Below are 19,544 nucleotides of genomic sequence, written 5' to 3'. Positions count from 1 at the left end.
TTGTTGAAAGGATCAACTCTGCTTTCATCTGAAACCATTAAGAGAAACTATAACAAACCTTTCAGCAAATTAACTGAGCGAGGGACTGAACCTTGCTTATCCAAAATCTGGAATTATTGTCATAATAATTTTTTCATTCAGATGGACTAACAACTATTTCTCAGTTTAATTCAATGAAAAATATATTTTTGGTGCCAATTGTGGTCAAATATTTGCAACACAAAATAATTTTTCTATAAACAGATTTTTTATGAAGTACTAATGCAAGGAAGTTACTAAACACGCAACACCACTAGGCATGAGATCTTCATGTCATTTGAAGTAACTAAATAATAATCAGGTAACCACAATTAATAATCATGTAGTAAAAAAGAAAAAGAAAACAGACCTCACCTCCCTCCCTCCCATCCCTACCTCGTCCTGTCACTCTTCATCTTCATGAAAAAAACTATGTTTATTTCTTTTGAAGTTTTAAATATGAATGTAACACATTTACTTGGAACTTGGTAATAGAGAAATTGGGATTGCTGAAGTCTTGCTACAGTTTTCAAGTCATTCTGAAATGATTATAACACCTAACATTTGGTCTTGTGTTTGTACTAAATATTTAAAGAAAATCAGAACTACAGTCTTGTTTCAAACACCACACTGTGTTGTTTTTCATGATTCATGTTTTCCTATTAAACCAAAGACAATGTTACTACCAACAAAATTAATTAATTCTGTGAAGCAGTGTGATTTTTTTAAATTTTATTTTTGCATGAAAAAGCTATCAGTTAGCACCATCAATGCAATATTATTAATGGGGGATGGTTTTGTGTACACTTCATGGTGTACTTTTAAATGTAAGAACACATTCCACAAAGATCAAAATAAAATTAGTGAACAGTTATGTGAAAATTGAATACTTTTCTGATGTTATGATTTTACAATAAATCTGATACAGTTCTCATGTTGGAGCAACTGTGAGGAAAAACTGTAACGCCTAAGTGAAAGTAAACAAGGAAATGTTCATGAAAAAGTAAATCGATCATTTGATGGCTACACAGAACTGGTACTGCACTGTTTAGTACAATGACAAAATAAACAAAATGGATTGAACACTTCATTAAAAAAATTTGTACTCTTTTATTGTTTTTCTATTTAGATAGTGTACTTACGATATTGGGTCTACAAATGAACAAACTTACTAAACTGTCATAAAATATCTGGATAAAGCAAGCAAAATTTGCTGTTTGTTTATTTCTGCTAACCAATTATGGATGACAAGTGATTGAAAATTTCATTAATATTATGGCACACAGTGGTAACTGACCTCGGTTTCCAATGGGTTGCACTGACTGTTGTTATCTCTGCCTTGTTTCTGCCACGAGCTTTGTCAAGACACACTGCTACAGAGTTGCCCATGACCAGTCATAGCACTCCAGCTGACAAGTTACTGGACACTGCAGCAAGCAGAGCAAGACTGCAAGGCCCACAGAGCCCTGTTGCGCAACACCTTTTCTCTCACTGGCACAGCAGCCAGCCTGCCCTACTCACTACAACTGCAGTGAAAGGTGCCATGACTTCTAACATACAAGTACATAACAAACTGTTACACAAATCAATGAGGGTCACCAGAAGCAGTATTTACTAAATGCTAATTGCTATAACAAAAGAAACATATCAAAAATTTTCAGCTTTTTCTTATATGTCCTTGACATTCTTTCTGTTACAGATAGCACGTTAATGCTTTCTGGTTACTCCCATGTATTTTTACATTAAATGCTATACATCTGATGACTATTAATTGCAAATCATGTCAGTAATGCTCAGGGTTTCTGTCTCACTACCCTAACAATTGTGTCCCAGATCAAATACTCCTCATACAAAATAATCAGGATAATGCCAGAACAATCAACAATAACAGATATGATGTTTTTATGCTCTTTGGCATGTTGTATCAGTGTTTTGCTGTCACAACCAGTTGCCACACAAAGTAGGGTACTCAGTGGATTTTTATTAAGGCTCAGATTTTTTGTAACACAATAATTTAAAACATAAAGAGAGTTTAATAAATAGTGTTACCTGGTTTCATCCATAATGTTATAGCACTGAAAGTGTTTGCTTGTTATAAAATGTGATAAAACTCCAAATTGTTTTACAACTGTCATTAACCAAAATTTCATAGGAAGTATGTACACATACCTTTCATAACACTTTAAGAAAATTGCACAATTTATTTTTGTTTAAATTCCAATGTTCCCTGTGAATGATATTTTCAGCTGTGTAGTCCAGTGAAAGAAAACACTTTGAATGACAGGTAGCAGAGATATTCTCATCATGCATGAAATAACTCTTCATTAGGCCCCATTAACACATTTACCTATCATCTGTTTAAAACATCGAGAAAAAGCCACCACACAAAATTCCAACAAAGTAAAATTTAATTGTTATTGCAATTTCACTTATGTGCAGTATAGAGTTTCTATATACCGTCAACAGTGAGGTCATTAGAACAATTACATAAGGATGCAGGAAGCAGCTGGAAGTGGCTTTTTCAGCAAAATCATCCCAGATTTGCCACATCTGCTTAAAGAAAAGCTAAATCTTGATAGGTGGGTGAGCATTTGAAGCTCATTTCTCTTTAATGGGATCTCAGCACAATAACCACCGTGTCATCTTGCTCTTTTTAAACAGATTAAGTGGCAATTCAGACTACTATTATTCTTCTGTTTAATCCTTTTACTGTCTGTTCTGTCACTGTCTAAAACACACAAATTTGTCAGTTGGTTCTATGACCTCACTGTTAACTTGCATAACTTTATTTTTGATATGTTGTTTACACTTTACTTTGGCCTCAACATTAATTATATGTTCTACTTTCAAACTTGTTCTATTAATATCACACATTTGTTGACGACATTTGTCTACACTACAGTCAAACAGAACAATGTCATCAGCAGAATGAAGGTGGTTCACATATATTCCATTAACAAGTATTCCTTCATTATGACTAAGTCTGTTACTTCAGGTGTGGCTGAAATGCCATCACAAGCTTTCTCAGAATATACAAGTTACATTGTAAGTGGTAATCTGTACTCATTTCATATTTCTGTAATTTGGTTCATAACTTGCAAGTCATCCGTTAGGCTGTAACCATTTCCAAAGCCACCTTGTTCCTCTGCTTGCTTCCAACTTAATATATTTTTATGTGGATGCTGATACTTTTAATGGATATCTTGTTCTTTATGGAGGAGATGATGAGAAGCCTATATAGTTCTTTCACCATCTGTCCCCTTTCTTGAAAAAGTAGAGAAATTATTATGTAGTTTCAGTTTTTGGGAATAGCTACATTTCAAAAACATTGTGTGTATAATTTTGCACGTTACTTTCGTATTATTTTCCCTCTAGATTTAATAATTTGCATTGAAACTTGCATCATCTCCAGGCACCTTTCCTTTGTTCACACACTGAATGGTTCCATATACTAATAGGCCTACTTCTTATCCATGACTTACAGCACAATGTAATTACAGGAATAAATAAATCAGCAACCATTTTCTTTTATGCATATTAATTGTGTATTGAATTTTAAAAATATATTTCTTTGCAATTTCAAGGCTGTTTGTCTAATGAGGAATGTATGCATTTACTTACAGCATGAATCACCTATTTAAATTTTTAACACTAAGCAGGTACTTCTGAGTATTGACTAAAACATACAGTAAAGGCTTTTAACTATGAAGATATAGAACCACTTCAACTGTTTTTATATGTAGGGCAGCTGAATACAAGAAACTGGATGGACAGCAAAAGAAATAAACAGAGATGTAAAAATTACTTGGAATGCTCTGGCGAACTAGGCATAGTTTTCGAAACTAAGCTCCTGATGTGTCTGAAAAAGTATAAAATATGTGTGTATCACCAGTTTTGACTCATGGCAGTGGGACACAGTGTTTCAGGGAAAAACAAATAAATAGATTTGGTCAACATTAATCAAGAGGGGCACATCAAGAATAACATGGAGAATCAGTAGAACTTACAAACTGAGCGGGAAACCAGCAAGATTATAAGATACAATGGAATGCAATGCAGTGGAGGTAATTGGGATGCGTAGCCCAGTAAATGTGTAGTAGATGTACTTATACATCAACATTTATACGGCGCAAGTCATCTTATGGGGTGCAGCAGAGGGTACTTCTGGTACTATCAATCTTTCCCCCTCCCTGTTCCATTTGCAAATGAGATGTGACAAGATGAATATCAGTGAACTTCCATATGGTCTACACTTTCTCTGATTTTCTTGTCATCATCATTTTGTGAGATGAATATTGAATATCATCTCATGTTTGACTGGAACATATGCTCTCTGAATTTCAACTTATAGCATCTGCCTTTGAAGTGTGTTGATCATCTCTATAACACACTCACATCAAACAACAATCCCATGATGAAGCATTATTTCTTTGTTAGATATTCTATCTTGTATTAATCTATCCTTATGAGAGTTCCTAATGGATGAACAACACTCAACAATTGGTTGAACAAGTGATATAAGCCACTAAATTTGTAGTGAATTGTTTTTCCTTAAGTTCTCCCTCTGAATTTCATCTTGGGATCTGATTTTCCTAAAATTAGTTTTATGTGGACATTTCACTTTAGGTCATACCATGTGGTTACTCCTAGGAATTTTGCAACAGTTAATATTTCCAATGATTTGTCACCAACAGTGTAATGGAAAGTGTGTCTCCATCTATCTGTGAGCAATTCGTTACATTCTGCAAGTATTCCTGCATTTTACTAGACTTCTGGCTTTGCAATGTTCATACAGAAAACAAAACTGTCTATGAGCAACCGCATGGGGCTTAGAGTGTTATCCACTAGATTAGGCTATTCCAGCTCAAGTGTCTGCTCAAACACATCCAGGTGCCCACAGGAAGTAGTAGGCAAACAGCTGGCACTTGGGCAATCAGATAGCAGGGTTGTAGTTTAATGATTGTACTGCCCTTGCCTCAGGCCAGCAGGCTGTTGCGGCCAAGTGATTTCCACATGTGCATGCCATATGGGACAGTGTTGGGGCAACCTACTTTGTGGTACTCTCAAACTTACTGATACATCTGTTGATTCTGTTTCATGAAGAATGACAAGCCAGGTTCTAACAGGGAGTAAGTATTGAATCTAATCAGTAAGATCTTATTTTGTTCACTGGATGACGGTGCAGAACTGTACTGAAGGCCTTCTGGGAGTCGAGGAACAGAGGAACAAACTGAGTGCCGTTGGCTACACTGCTCTGGATCCTATGAGTGAACAGAGCTAGCTGAGTTTCACAGGATCTCTGTTTGCAGAATCCATGTTGATATTTTTAGAGGAAATTTCCAATCTCCAAAAAGTGTTAATGGGTTTTTGCATAAACATATTCCATAATTATACGACAGATTGACATCAGTGATGTAGGTGTATAATTATAGGCTTCTTGAAAATGGGAATTCCCACACTTTTTGCAATCATTAGGTACCCTTTGTTGTACCTGCAACTTATGATCAACCACTGTTACAAGGTGAGCAAGTTCTTTTGCATATTCTGTGTACAATTTAACGGGTATCTTATTTGATCAAGATGCCTTTTCCCTGTTGAACAGTTTCAGTTGGTTTTGTTTTTCATGTTCACATACCTCAAATCTCCCATTTCGGTGATCATTTGGTGATTAAAAGGAGAAACTATATTATGATCTTCTGTGATGACACTATTTTGAAGAATCAATTCAGTGTTTTGACCTTTGCTCTGTCATCTCCCATTTGGTACCACTTTGGTCACTGAATGACTGAACAGATCATTTCAACCGGGTTACTGCTGACACAAAGCAAAAAAAGTCTTAAGATTACTCAGATTGGTTTTAACACAGCTACTGAGCCACAGTTGGTCTTTTCCATCCCTTAAAACTTTGTTCAGCATACACTAATTTAAGATTTTTGTATAATACTTCTGAATTTTATCCATTTTTGCTCCACATCTTTATCCTCAGAGCTAATTTCGACTCCACAGATACTCTGTTATTTATATTATGTCACTCTTGCTATGCAATTATGTTTTCCTTACTTTCTTCACACACTTTGTAGCATGCAGTCATTGATGCTACCCCCAGCTTATGATCACTTAGCTCTCCTTTATATTAAAAAATCTGAAAAGTTTGGGTACGTCTGTTGCTAGGTGGTTTTCTCTATCTGCTTGACGTAATTTTCAGAGAAGACTTTCAGAACAGTTTCACATGAATCCCTATGTATGGCATCAGTTTTAATTGCAGTCTCTTTCATTCTATAACTGGCAAGCTGAAAACTCCCTACATTACAATAGCATGATTAGGAAACATACGATATTCTGAAAGTTCTCTGAAGTGCTCTGCCACCACAGCTCCTGGAGTAAATACTCTAAAAAAGCAGTCAAGGCCTGTTTGAACTGCCTTTTCCTTCTTTCTTTTTAAGTCATCAGTCTTCTGACTGGTTTGATGCGGCCCATCACTAAATCCTCTCCTATGCCAACCTCTTCGTCTCAGAACAGCACTTGCAACCTACATCCTCAATCATTTATTGGGTATATTCCAATCTGTTTTCCTCTGCAGTTTTTGTTGTTTAATGTCACCCAAATTATTTCAAGGAAGTACTTTTTTGCATTCAGGGAGATAAGACTGAGAATATGACCTGATGGATGGTGAGTTCATAGCACTATGAAACTAGCAGAAAAACACAGACACAAGTAGCTGAAAAAAATAGAAAAGTCTAGAAGAATCCTTTATAGAGTTTGGATGTCAAATGGCTGACAGTGACAATGATATATTTTTTGCAACTATTTTCCTGCTTCCAAATGATGTATATGCAAAAATAACAGAGTGGTGATATTTATCATAGAAAGTGGTACATCCCATGTATTGTACAATTACAGTCTTAAGGTCAATTCACGGTTGATGAAGCTGAGAAATTTGTCAAAACATCCCACAATATATTTCAAATGATGGTGTTCACGCATGCTGTGAACAACATGCAACAAGATGGGACAGGACAGAATTTCAAAGTCAAGGCTTATCAAGAAGAAAGTTTTGATATTGATGTTGAGGGCAATGGTGTTGTCAGTTAACATGAACACTCAACTATTTTTCTGAAATCTCTGAAGTGTTAATGGTGGATTTTTTGCTTTTGCCTCTTTTTAGTTTTTATTTTATTATTTTGCCTGGCTTTTACGACACATTTTAAATATTCCATGGTGACTTAAGACATTGTTTTCATGGAGAGTTCTTCCATATTTTCCTGGGTGTACTACAAGTTTCCATCTCTCCCCCCCCCCCCCCCCCCCTCCCCCAGATGAGGGTATGTCCAACATGGTTGAATGTGATTGTTTTGGTACTGACCTTCAAATCTTTAAACAAGGACCACCCATTTGCTCATTGTTATTGTGACACTATATTCTTCCCCCGTTACATCTTTTCAGGGGGGGCATTCCACCCAGACCAATTTTATGGGTGAAGATGTGCAACCATACTGAACTGCACAGTTCACGGAGCTCTTCAAACAACATGATATCTGGCAAATGAATGAAAATTTGTGACCATATCTAACAGCACAGGTGACAAAGGTCTTGGAATGACAGGATATTTGGCAAATGGCCTGGCCTGCCCACTTGCACAACTTAAATCCCATCTAGCACATGTGGGTTGCATTGGTGAGACAAAGCAGCATGTCACATGCACCAGCAACCATCCAGCAGTTGTCAACTGTGCCAGTTGAAGAGCATGCATTGCTGTCCTTGAAGACCACAGAACATCACATTAAGAACCACGTTCGTAATGTCCTGGGGACCATCATGGATTGCGCTGACTTCAGCATAATTATTGTTGCTGAATAGAATTGTCATTTCCGTTTGTCTCATTGTGTCTGTCTTTCTGTTACCTTCTGTACTATGTTGTAGCAGTTCTTTCTATGTGTGGTCCAAGTTTTATCAAGCTATGTTACTCGGCGGTCAGTGACATACCATGCGAAAGTTACTTTGGTCCTCAAGTTATTTATATGGGTATGTGATGGCCATTCAGAGATTTTTCTGTTTAAATGGTTAATTATTTCTATTCCAGATTTCCTGTATGGTAGGTATGGAATTGTTATGAGGAAATGTATTCAATCTACTTTTGAAAACACTTCTGTTATCTCTCAAACATTTTATTTCCATGGGTAGGTTTTCAAAGATTTTTATACCTGTGTATTTCACCTCTCTGTGTCTATGTTATGTTTATTAAAGGATAACACTGATTATTCTTCCTTCTAGTAGTGTACTTGTGAATAGCTCTGTTACTTTCAAACTCTGGTGTGTGTACTTTGTAAGTCAATAAATGATTTTGTAATTGAATAAATTTAATACTTATAGGTATACTTGCAAGGTGTTTTTGTGTGTGTGTGTGGGGGGGGGGGGGCGTGTGTGCAACACCCGCCCCCCCCCCCCCCCCCCCCCACACACACACACACACATACACACAATAAATTTTAATTACTTTCTTTTATGAAATGAATAAGTTTTGCCTAAGTGAAGAGTTACCCATAATATTATCCGTAAGTCATCAGTGAATGAAAAATGTGTGAAGTATATTAAGTTACTGACTTTACTATTCTTGTAGCAAAGGTAGCTGAGCCCAAAGTTTTGCAGGCCTATTGTACAGTTATTCCAGTTTCATATTTCATCAATATGCACACCTAAGAACTAAAAACTTTCAATTCTGTTTGTTACTTCTTGTTGGTACATTAGGTTAATAGGAGGCCGGATATTTGACAGTACAAAAATAGATGAGGTATGTATTATCAAAGTTTAAAAGTAGTTCATTTGTGCATTTTGTCAGTGATGTTCACAAAACATCATTTATTATTTTCTGTGTTTATGCTTCTTTGGTTGGCTTCACAGCTACACTTGCATCAAGTAACATTCTCAAGGAGTGTGAAATTTGGAGAATATCTCTATAGATTATAAAAACGTATGTATGATGTTCAGTATCTGCTCCTAAATTACAGGATCAATTTGAATCAAACTTTGTACACATTTCACTTTCTATCTGGAAAGAAACAGTGTACGGACAAGAGCCATATACCTCTCAAAAACCTGGTGGGTTGGAGAGGAGCCTAATGTACTGGGAACAAATATTCAGACTTTATTCATCCAGCATTTGAAAATGAAAGCACTTAGAGAATTCCAACACACTTTATGCCCAAATTCAAACCGTTACAAAGCTTTTACTCATCAACATACCCCTGCCCACAAAGTAACAGGAGGACAAAGCTTCTCACCCACTACAACTTCGCTGTTCGTGCGGTAAAGCTGCCACTTCACACATGATGTGCTTAATTTATTACTTCCTTACCACTAACTGCATTTGTAAGCATTTCACAGACAGTATCTACATATACAGTGGGTGTACGTGAACAGGGAAAAAAATTCCAGGTTTTTCCCACATTTCCCAGTTAGAAATGCACTTTTTCTCAGGTGAAAATATACTTATCCAAGGGTGAAAATACACTGTACCTCTGGTGAAAGTAGTTTTTTCCAGGTTAAATAACAATATAGTTTTTCTCAAAGCTGTGAAACTTATCAAGCCTTTGAATGGTGAAGGTTTTATACATCAGCATAGAGCTTCTGAGCACTTAAAAAATGAAATCCAGGGAAAAAACCAATGTGTTTTGGAAGGTCTTTAACATGCAGAAAGATGTACACAGCATATTTTGCTATTATAAAAGTATAAACATGAACTGCATTGAATACAGCACAGTAGCTTCCGAAGCATTTCTGTCGGCCAATCACAGTTCAAGTCACGTGATCTACCAGCCAATGACAGCAGATATTCAGAGCACAGACACATGATGTAGTTAGCCAGTTGCAACATCAATGTTACATAGTGCAAACACACAAATAGGAAAAGCTAACGGTACAGCTACAAGAAAAGCTAAGCCTTCACATATTTTATTTCAAAAATTTTTTGCCTTTTTTCCGAGGGTGTGTATAGGCAGGATCCTAAGGGCACAGCTTAATATTTCTGGATAGGCGATTATAAATTTCACTGCAAGGCACCGAAAATTTTGTGGATTACCTGGCTGAAGACATGTTCCATCAAGCACTTCGACTTTTCCACAGAAATTCCTGTTACAGATAAAACTGCTCAAGAAATCACTTCACATATTTTTGAAAGATAATTATATATTTTGCCATTGTTATCAATTAATTTTTAACCTGTTAAAGGAATAAATAATACAAAAAACTAACCTAAAAACTTGGTCTTTTTTAGTGTGTGTTATTTAAAATAAGAACACTTGGTGAATTCCAACACACATTTAACTTAAATTCAAATCCTTTCTAAACTTTCCTTACTTACATGCATAGCATAAATTATTCAACACATTAACTCATTTGTAAAGCAAACAACATTTGAAGCTGTTTTATACTGGAGTGAGATTCTTTAAGGAACTGCAGGTTTACTTGTTATTTACTGTCTGGAAAAAAGATGCATAACTCAGGAACACATGGAGCAATTTCAACCCTATTAGTTAAATACGCAATGTTATTTGTATAAATATACTATGGGAATAAGATTCTCCAGTACCACTAGAGTTACAGGTGCGGGTAAGAACTGGTGAAGTAAAAATTTTCAAAAATGTCCCATGGGTATTTATTTCCTGCATTTACTTGACTTGGATGCTTTAAAAGCATGAAGTGTAATTTGTCTCTTATTTTTGCTGTTCACAGCGTCAAGCAGGTTGTGAGAATGAGCACTCAGTGAGCCAATAATTGTGTTGATGTGTTTCAGGAGATAATATCAAGCCATACAGCTGAATACCACAGATGAATTTAACATTCTCTCTGGAGTTGTATGGTATGAAGAATCAGATATATGTATGTGCAATATGCATCACATACACTTATGTTCAACATCTCCTCGTAAGTCCATCGATCAATTTCAACCAAACTTTGTACACATATTACTTACTAACTGAAAAGAAATACTGAGGAGGTAAAAACCACCAACCTCCCACTGTGGTGGGGGTGGGAGTATTGGGCAGAGAAGTGAGGGGTGAGTAAGTACACAGAGGGGGTGGATGAGGAGGTGGACAGAGAGAGGGGGGGAGAAGGGAATGAACTGAGACAGGGGGAGTAAAAGATAGATGGAGACAGGAGGAAAGGAGAGACACGCCAATAGAAGATTGGAATACACAAATACCTAGGCAATGCTGAGTTTTTCAACTAGGACTCAAATAAATTTACAATTATAAAAAAAAAAGTTTACATTATTTATGAAATGGTTACAATATGAATGGTTTCACTTGCTCTGATAAAAAGAATGTATCTAAACAAATATCACCTCTATTTATACGCGAGTTTATTACTCGTTACTTTCGTTACTTATTCTTTAAGTTAATTGTAGTGTCATGAAAATTTTGCTGTCTTCCACCATGTACTTCACACTCTTGTTCATATCAAACCAATGAATACAGAAAGTGATGTTCATTTCAAGAAGTCTAATTCATTTAATTTCTATTAGAAAACACCAAAGATTATCTCTGTTTAAGGATTTATTATAAACACATATTTAACCACAATTATCAACAGTTACTAACATATTGCTATCACAATAGAAATAGTTACAAGACAATAAAAATATATTTTAAACACTGTCCTTAACATTAATGAGATGATATCACAAAAATGAATCACAATTTCATAAAGACCACCATCTTCATGCACAAAGAGTAAGATACAAATTTGTTTCAAATTCTGCAATGGTAACACTATGTGAACATCAAAGTCAGTAACTGATGAAAATTAAATGAAGATAATGCTTCATTTATTTGAAGACAGGTTTGGAATAGAATTTTTGAAATTATAGATCAGAGATTAACTTTTAGTCTGGTTATCAATATCAGACAACTAACGTACAATAAATTGTATGAAAATCTGATGTTCTCCAAAATTCCTCCAAACATACCACGGAAAGTCCTTTTTGATATTCTTGTCAGTAAAATTGCAGAAAGCTGCATGAAAATGTGGAAAGAATATTTTTAAGACAGGTCAGATTCATGATACTGTGTTTTTATATCAAGAGATGGTTAGATTCATGCACACACACACACACACACACACACACACACACACACACACACACACACACAATTTTCAGCACATAAAATAAATAATTTTCACTTTTTCATTCACAGAGATGTAAATTTATGACTCAGTTACAACAGTTATTCAAAAATACTCTCATTCATGAGGAAGACCAGAAAAACAAAATGAAGGGAAGGTGGCATGCAAGTGACAGCTGAACACTGGTTACAAACTGAAATTACAAAAGAATATTTAACCCTCAAGATCTGAGATCCACTCAAACACATAGACATGCTTAAACATATTCATCAGAATACATTTCACTTGCTGTACTAAGTTCAATAACAATCTTTTTTAATTTTATTTGTCCAAACAGTAAAAAAATAATAAAAAGAAAAAAGACAAAAATTTCTGTTTCAGTAAACTATGAATGAGCTACAGAAGTACTGCATCCCAGGAAACCAAGTGCTACATTTACATGGGAAAAAGGAGGAATAAGCACACTTACTTTGACAAAATGTCCAGTCATGTCTGAGGAAAGGGAACTGAAAGTGAAAACATTACTTACTCTGGCATAATAGTAAGGGTAATATTGCAATGATGTGATGAACTTAGGAGAGTTCTAACAAAAACAACTGGGGTGTAATGTCTAATATAAAAATGAGGGATTAACAGCTGGGGTAAAAATCACATGCCTTGAGAGCAGAAACACTATAGCAATAAGGTTGATGAGTACCATCTACACGAAGTATACATGGTAATAAGAAATATGCAAGTGCTGCAGAAACATTTTTTCTGTAACACTGATAACCGAGAAGGACTGGGAAAATAGGAACCTCACAATAGACTTTTTATGCATAGAAAAGTCTTGGAAGTAATGAAAAAAATGGTAGATTCCAATGATATAAAACTGTGAGAATGGTCTCACAAAGAAAGAGGTTCTACCATTAAAAAGGCCTATAACGGGATCTGACAGCAAATCTTTGTTTTCATAAGAAGTAATGAGGGTGCAAATATATCACACTACAGTTGAATGCACTGAGTATTAACACATTTTGACATAAAAATTCCAACTCCAAAACAACAAACGGGTATCAACAACTAACAGATTCAAGTATGTTTCTGGGATGAACAAGGGCTAGAAATATGAATGATACAAAATAGTAAAACTGTGAAACAAAGCATACACAATGGAACTTCAAAAGATCAAAATTCAGGCAACTGAGACATAATGAACCAGAAAGCAAATATATTAATAATGTCGAACACACATCTAGTGTTTTCTCCACTATTCGATGGACACATGTACCCATCTAGACATAGAAACAATAATATTCAGTAACAACAAAATCAGGAAATAAGATAATAAGATGCATGCTTGCCTGGGAATCAGAGTTGGGAAATGATAATTGCATGGGTGCTTGAAGATTATCAAAGAATGTAGATTGCTGGTGTGAAATGGAAGAGTAACAGTCACTGAATCAATACAGTGCTTCAGGAGTGTGTAACACTGAAACACACTGGAAGAATGTATTACCAAACTGAAAGATAACATTTAAAGAAATAGGTAGAACGGTATGTCTATTGAGGATAACAAAATATTCATTTACAAGATATCCTGGAAATACAGTCTTCATTAGCCAGTACAGGTAACTGCAGAAATAAAATTGATGTGTAAAATGTAATCACCTGTAGGAGATTACATGGGGTAACTGTTCGGTTTTCAGAAGGTTTTGTTGGCAGAACACTACAACACTATAATACACTATTTTGGGAATGGTTTCATGTAACTACCCAATCTTAGTTAGAACATTTTGTGAAACAGTGCGATATAATATGGATGTTTTATTTAAATAGAAAAAGGTTTTATATATATATATGAAACGTCCAAATTTTGGTGTAACGTTGCAAAATGGTGAAATATTTTCCTCTACCAAGCCACAGGCTTCATAACTCTTAACTTCAGTAAGAAGAGAAAACATAGCATGCTAGACATTTTTACCATTGGTGTGCCAATTACCATTAGGTGATGTAATTGGTTTGTATTTTTATTGAAAAATATATTATTAAAGCACAGTGAAATTAAAACATACAGAGGGTCAATTTTAAACAAAATTTAATGTGGACAATATAGACAAATTGTGAAAAACACCCAGAAAAAGGACTAAAGGCGCTATGTGTTGTCTTTCATCGAATTCTCTTCTTCAATCCAAAACACAAGTATATACCTGCACAAACACACAACTCCATAAACAAAGTGATAAATGGATGGCATACTTGTTAGTGGAAATATTGAAGGGTAGTATTTTTTGATTAAACATCAGTTTAATGAAATATTACCGCAATGGGACAGATAGTAAATAACACAATTCACTGTTGATGAACAACTAAGATTAATTAAATTCTGAGTAAAAAATGTACTAATATCAAAATTGTCCCAATAACACACACAGTTACAGAAGACCAATCTTTCATTACTTCGCCAGAAAAACAGGAAAATGTCAGTTGTCACTTAACACATTATAGCAAGGTTTAAAGTTACATAATATTCACCGAGAAAAACACGCAACAGACTTTGACGGTACAAACAAACAAAATTGTAAGAAGAACTGTCACAATGGTATTAACACCAATAATACTCATAAATACATAAATAAATAAATAAATAATCACAGACAAAAATAACTATGAAAGCTATAAACTGTGCAAGGCTACCGAAAAGGGAAGATGGCTATAAAACTTTTAACAAAGTATGGACTGCAACTGGACCAAAAGCAACACGAGAAAATATCTATGTGTTTCAAAAGAATGTCTTATTTCCCTTGCTACAGTTTCTTATTTTTCTCACTTTTACATTTTTCATTCTTAATAAGCCTCAGAATCTTTAACATTCATTACAAGTTTTTCCATATTGCTGTTGGCCAGGTCGTGGCTTTTTATCCAGTCAATACAGACAGGTTTTATCTATTTTTATAATGCTGGATGTACCTGCAAATAATGATGATGATAGCAATGAAGAAGAAGAAAAATATGACTAAAATGAACAATGCTCTTAATACTGTTGCTGCAATAATCCATAACACACACACTAAGTGCTAACATGTCTAAAGCAAGAACTGACTAAAATGGTACGGCTTAAAAAGATCCGCTCTATCACAATAAGTTTGGTTTTTCCAGCAAATAACACACAAATCTGACAAGTTTCTATAGGAACTTTGAATAAAAACCAGAATCATAAACACTGTTATTAAGACTGCAATGGTTTCTAAATTTATGAAACATGTATCTTATACACCATTTATAACCTTTACTTTAATTAGAGCACTTTGTTTTAACTGGATAACGAAGGACAATACCACAAAATTAGGAGACAAAAGAAAGAACAATGAGCGAACTGATATAACTGGTTAAATTTTACAATATCACAAATCAATATACGTAACAAGTAAGTCCATATACTTTGTTGATCAACATACACTCAGTTTCTACCTTTAGTCACTGGAAAAAAAGTGAAACTAATAAATTATTTAAAGAAATCAAAGTATCTTAAGAGGTTTCTGCAGATCTTACTGGGTGTAGAAGCCACACTTGTACACACATAATGTGTTACTGACATCAATGGAAAACTTTTTTGGCCTTTGAGTATAGTTCTGGTACACACTGTACTTATGCTTCAGTTAGTTAAATTGTAATGACAACCCTCTGTATATGTTCATAAGGGGGCTACCTACTTTAGTAAGTATTTAACGACAGTAATATTTTGTACTTAGGCAGAAATATTAGTCACTGTAAATAACTAATAAGAGTAAGATCATTACGCATGAAATTTGTTAAAAATAAAATAGTTTCTACTTAACTGACTTGACAAAATATCAAAAATTATAAAAATAAATTAATATATAGTCTCCCATTAACATTTACATACAAGAATGGTGAGTGCTCATTAATGGTGACATTATTGATGAAAAAATGTTAATTGGAAGAGGGTAGGGGTTTTGCGTCTTTCTACAGACAGTAATGTGTGGTGCACAAAACAAAGGAATTTCTACCTTTGCTGGTGGGTTTTCTGTTACTTAGGCCTACAACTCTATGCTCCTTGCTTTTGTAGGCTTATCTATAGTAACACTCTTGGATGCAGGAAGTTCAGGCCATGGATATACATCAGGTAGTGCATCTTCGTAATTATGATTATACATAGCAGACAAAACTACTGCTCGCTTGTCCTCTGGCTCTGGGTATACTGATGCTGTACCTGCAACATACAAATGATATGTCTGAAAATCAACCAGAGTTTTGTATACGTTTCCTGCTACAATTACTCTTATGCATTTGTTGCAGTATCCAGTTCCATTCCTCCTACTCCAGTTCTCAACAGGAATTTCTGTTACTGCATTTCTGCATCTTGCTTACATTTTTCCATTCTTTATAAATAATTTAGGAGCAAAGGCAACAACTCACTGGATAGTAGAGATGTTGAGTCGCCAACAGGCACATGAACACAAATGAAAATTTTCTAGCTTTTCGACATGCTTTTCCAGCATTCTTCACAGTGCACCACAGGGTTAATGTACTACATCTGATTGTCAATGTCACAGACAAAATACAGTGAGTTGGGACATAGGACCCAAATGACAAGAGGTTGTGAAGCAGTCAATGAAATCGAGCACATTGTGCTTAGCAGCATGTTCACCACTGGATGATCAACTCTGCTTTTGGCCACTGTTGGTAATTAGCATGGTCCATCTCTATGCCACACCCACTCCCAACCATTTGTCATATGCTCTTATCTCTTTGAAAGGCCCAGATGCAAGACCTGTCCAACTCACCCACCTAGCATGTCCTACTCACATCCAATCACAGGCTTATTCTACCCCATGAGGCAGAGCCATCTGTGAAAACAGCTATGTTACACACCAGCTCTGCTACAATTTCTGTGCAACATTGTATTTGGGCATGACCACCAACTAGCTGTCTACTTGAATGAATGCCCACTGTGCAACTCTGGTCAAGTGCTTAATTGACGACACACGGCTAGTGTAACATGCTCCATTTCACTGGCAGCTTCACAACCCATACTGTCGGTTTTTCCCTCTCTCAAACACCAGCTTTTGTGAACTACATAGATGGAAGTTGTCCTTGTACGCATCCTTTATTCCTGTAGTCTCCCTGGCCTCAAGCTTTGCTAGTCTCCTGTCTCTGGACTGTAACTTTACCCATCCTGCAACCCCTACTCTGCACCACTGTCATCACGTGCTGCACAAACTCGTCAGCACTGGTCCCCATGTGTCACTTTTCTATCCCATGCACCTGATGCCTCTCTCTCACACATTCCTATCCCATACATCTGCTGGTTCCCTCCTGCTCCTCATCTCCTCTGTTCCCTTTCCCACCCCACCTGACACAATCCCTCTTGCAATAAAGCTGCAGAGCTGCTGTCCCAGCACTGTATATTCAGATTGCTTCATAGAGCAATACAGGAATAGGCAGGCAGGCAGGCAGGCGTGTGTGTGTGTGTGTGTGTGTGTGTGTGTGTGTGTGTGTACTATAGCTCCACAAAGAATTTGTCTGAAAGCTGTGAAATTTCCAGTCTTGTTTATGTGCCTGTCAATGGTTCAATTCCTCTACTATTCAGTGAGTTATTACCTTTACTTCTAAATTATTTACAAAATAAATACAAAACTGCAGGACGCAGTAATGAGGAGGTAAAGTATATTTAACAGAAAGACATGAAAGTATCGCAGGTAGTGACAAATCTTTAGAAATTTATACCTCTAGAAACATGGGATTCTCAACCTGCACATAAAGGAAAGAAATGGTAATGACAATGAGAATTGTCAAAACTTAAAACAGAAATGATATGTTACTTAGGTCTGAATTGTGAATTGTGGTTTATTAGTCTCATAACGTACATAATCTTAAATCATTTGATTCAGGTACAGGAGACACGTCAAAATTTTGGTAAAGTTTTACCATATACACTCCTGGAAATGGAAAAAAGAACACATTGACACCGGTGTGTCAGACCCACCATACTTGCTCCGGACACTGCGAGAGGGCTGTACAAGCAATGATCACACGCACGGCACAGTGGACACACCAGGAACCGCGGTGTTGGCCGTCGAATGGCGCTAGCTGCGCAGCATTTGTGCACCGCCGCCGTCAGTGTCAGCCAGTTTGCCGTGGCATACGGAGCTCCATCGCAGTCTTTAACACTGGTAGCATGCCGCAACAGCGTGGACGTGAACCGTATGTGCAGTTGACGGACTTTGAGCGAGGGCGTATAGTGGGCATGCGGGAGGCCGGGTGGACGTACCGCCGAATTGCTCAACACGTGGGGCGTGAGGTCTCCACAGTACATCGATGTTGTCGCCAGTGGTCGGCGGAAGGTGCACGTGCCCGTCGACCTGGGACCGGACCGCAGCGACGCACGGATGCACGCCAAGACCGTAGGATCCTACGCAGTGCCGTAGGGGACCGCACCGCCACTTCCCAGCAAATTAGGGACACTGTTGCTCCTGGGGTATCGGCGAGGACCATTCGCAACCGTCTCCATGAAGCTGGGCTACGGTCCCGCACACCGTTAGGCCGTCTTCCGCTCACGCCCCAACATCGTGCAGCCCGCCTCCAGTGGTGTTGCGACAGGCGTGAATGGAGGGACGAATGGAGACGTGTCGTCTTCAGCGATGAGAGTCGCTTCTGCCTTGGTGCCAATGATGGTCGTATGCATGTTTGGCGCCGTGCAGGTGAGCGCCACAATCAGGACTGCATATGACCGAGGCACACAGGGCCAACACCCGGCATCATGGTGTGGGGAGCGATCTCCTACACTGGCTGTACACCACTGGTGATCGTCGAGGGGACACTGAATAGTGCACGGTACATCCAAACCGTCATCGAACCCATCGTTCTACCATTCCTAGACCAGCAAGGGAACTTGCTGTTCCAACAGGACAATGCACGTCCGCATGTATCCCGTGCCACCCAACGTGCTCTAGAAGGTGTAAGTCAACTACCCTGGCCAGCAAGATCTCCGGATCTGTCCCCCATTGAGCATGTTTGGGACTGGATGAAGCATCGTCTCACGCGGTCTGCACGTCCAGCACGAACGCTGGTCCAACTGAGGCGCCAGGTGGAAATGGCATGGCAAGCCGTTCCACAGGACTACATCCAGCATCTCTACGATCGTCTCCATGGGAGAATAGCAGCCTGCATTGCTGCGAAAGGTGGATATACACTGTACTAGTGCCGACATTGTACATGCTCTGTTGCCTGTGTCTATGTGCCTGTGGTTCTGTCAGTGTGATCATGTGATGTATCTGACCCCAGGAATGTGTCAATAAAGTTTCCCCTTCCTGGGACAATGAATTCACGGTGTTCTTATTTCAATTTCCAGGAGTGTACTTACAACACCTGATTTTAACAAATGGTACCATAACAATAAT

General features: G+C 37.2%; 2 protein-coding genes across 6 annotated transcripts in view; both read right to left on the bottom strand.

The window, feature by feature from the left end:
* The window catches only part of LOC124775899, a 198,445-nt gene extending 196,920 nt beyond the window's left edge, over nt 1–1,525 (bottom strand). Inside the window, exon 1 of the mRNA XM_047250734.1 lies at nt 1,316–1,525. Within this exon, the coding sequence (XP_047106690.1) occupies nt 1,316–1,407 (92 nt within the window). The 5' untranslated portion in view covers nt 1,408–1,525. The remainder of the gene's footprint in view (nt 1–1,315) is intronic.
* Nucleotides 1,526–2,354: 829 nt separating this feature from the next.
* Nucleotides 2,355–19,544, bottom strand: part of LOC124775025 (NADP-dependent malic enzyme) — a 74,922-nt gene continuing 57,732 nt past the window's right edge. The window contains exons 11-12 of one of the 5 annotated variants that reach the window (XM_047249792.1): nt 16,152–16,354; nt 2,355–2,372 (exon numbers count right to left, since the gene is read on the bottom strand). In XM_047249792.1, the coding sequence (XP_047105748.1) occupies nt 16,182–16,354 (173 nt within the window). In that variant the 3' untranslated portion in view covers nt 2,355–2,372; nt 16,152–16,181. Of the gene's footprint in view, nt 2,373–10,006; nt 10,144–11,559; nt 15,091–16,151; nt 16,355–19,544 lie in introns of those variants that run through there. The other 4 variants (XM_047249793.1, XM_047249789.1, XM_047249791.1 and 1 more) reach the window with 4 other exon arrangements.

The sequence above is a fragment of the Schistocerca piceifrons genome, chromosome 2, assembly GCF_021461385.2.
Source record: "Schistocerca piceifrons isolate TAMUIC-IGC-003096 chromosome 2, iqSchPice1.1, whole genome shotgun sequence".
Taxonomy (NCBI): Eukaryota; Metazoa; Arthropoda; class Insecta; order Orthoptera; family Acrididae; genus Schistocerca; species Schistocerca piceifrons.
The sequence above is the reverse complement of the archived record's forward strand: the minus strand, read 5'-3'. Positions and strand labels throughout refer to the sequence as shown.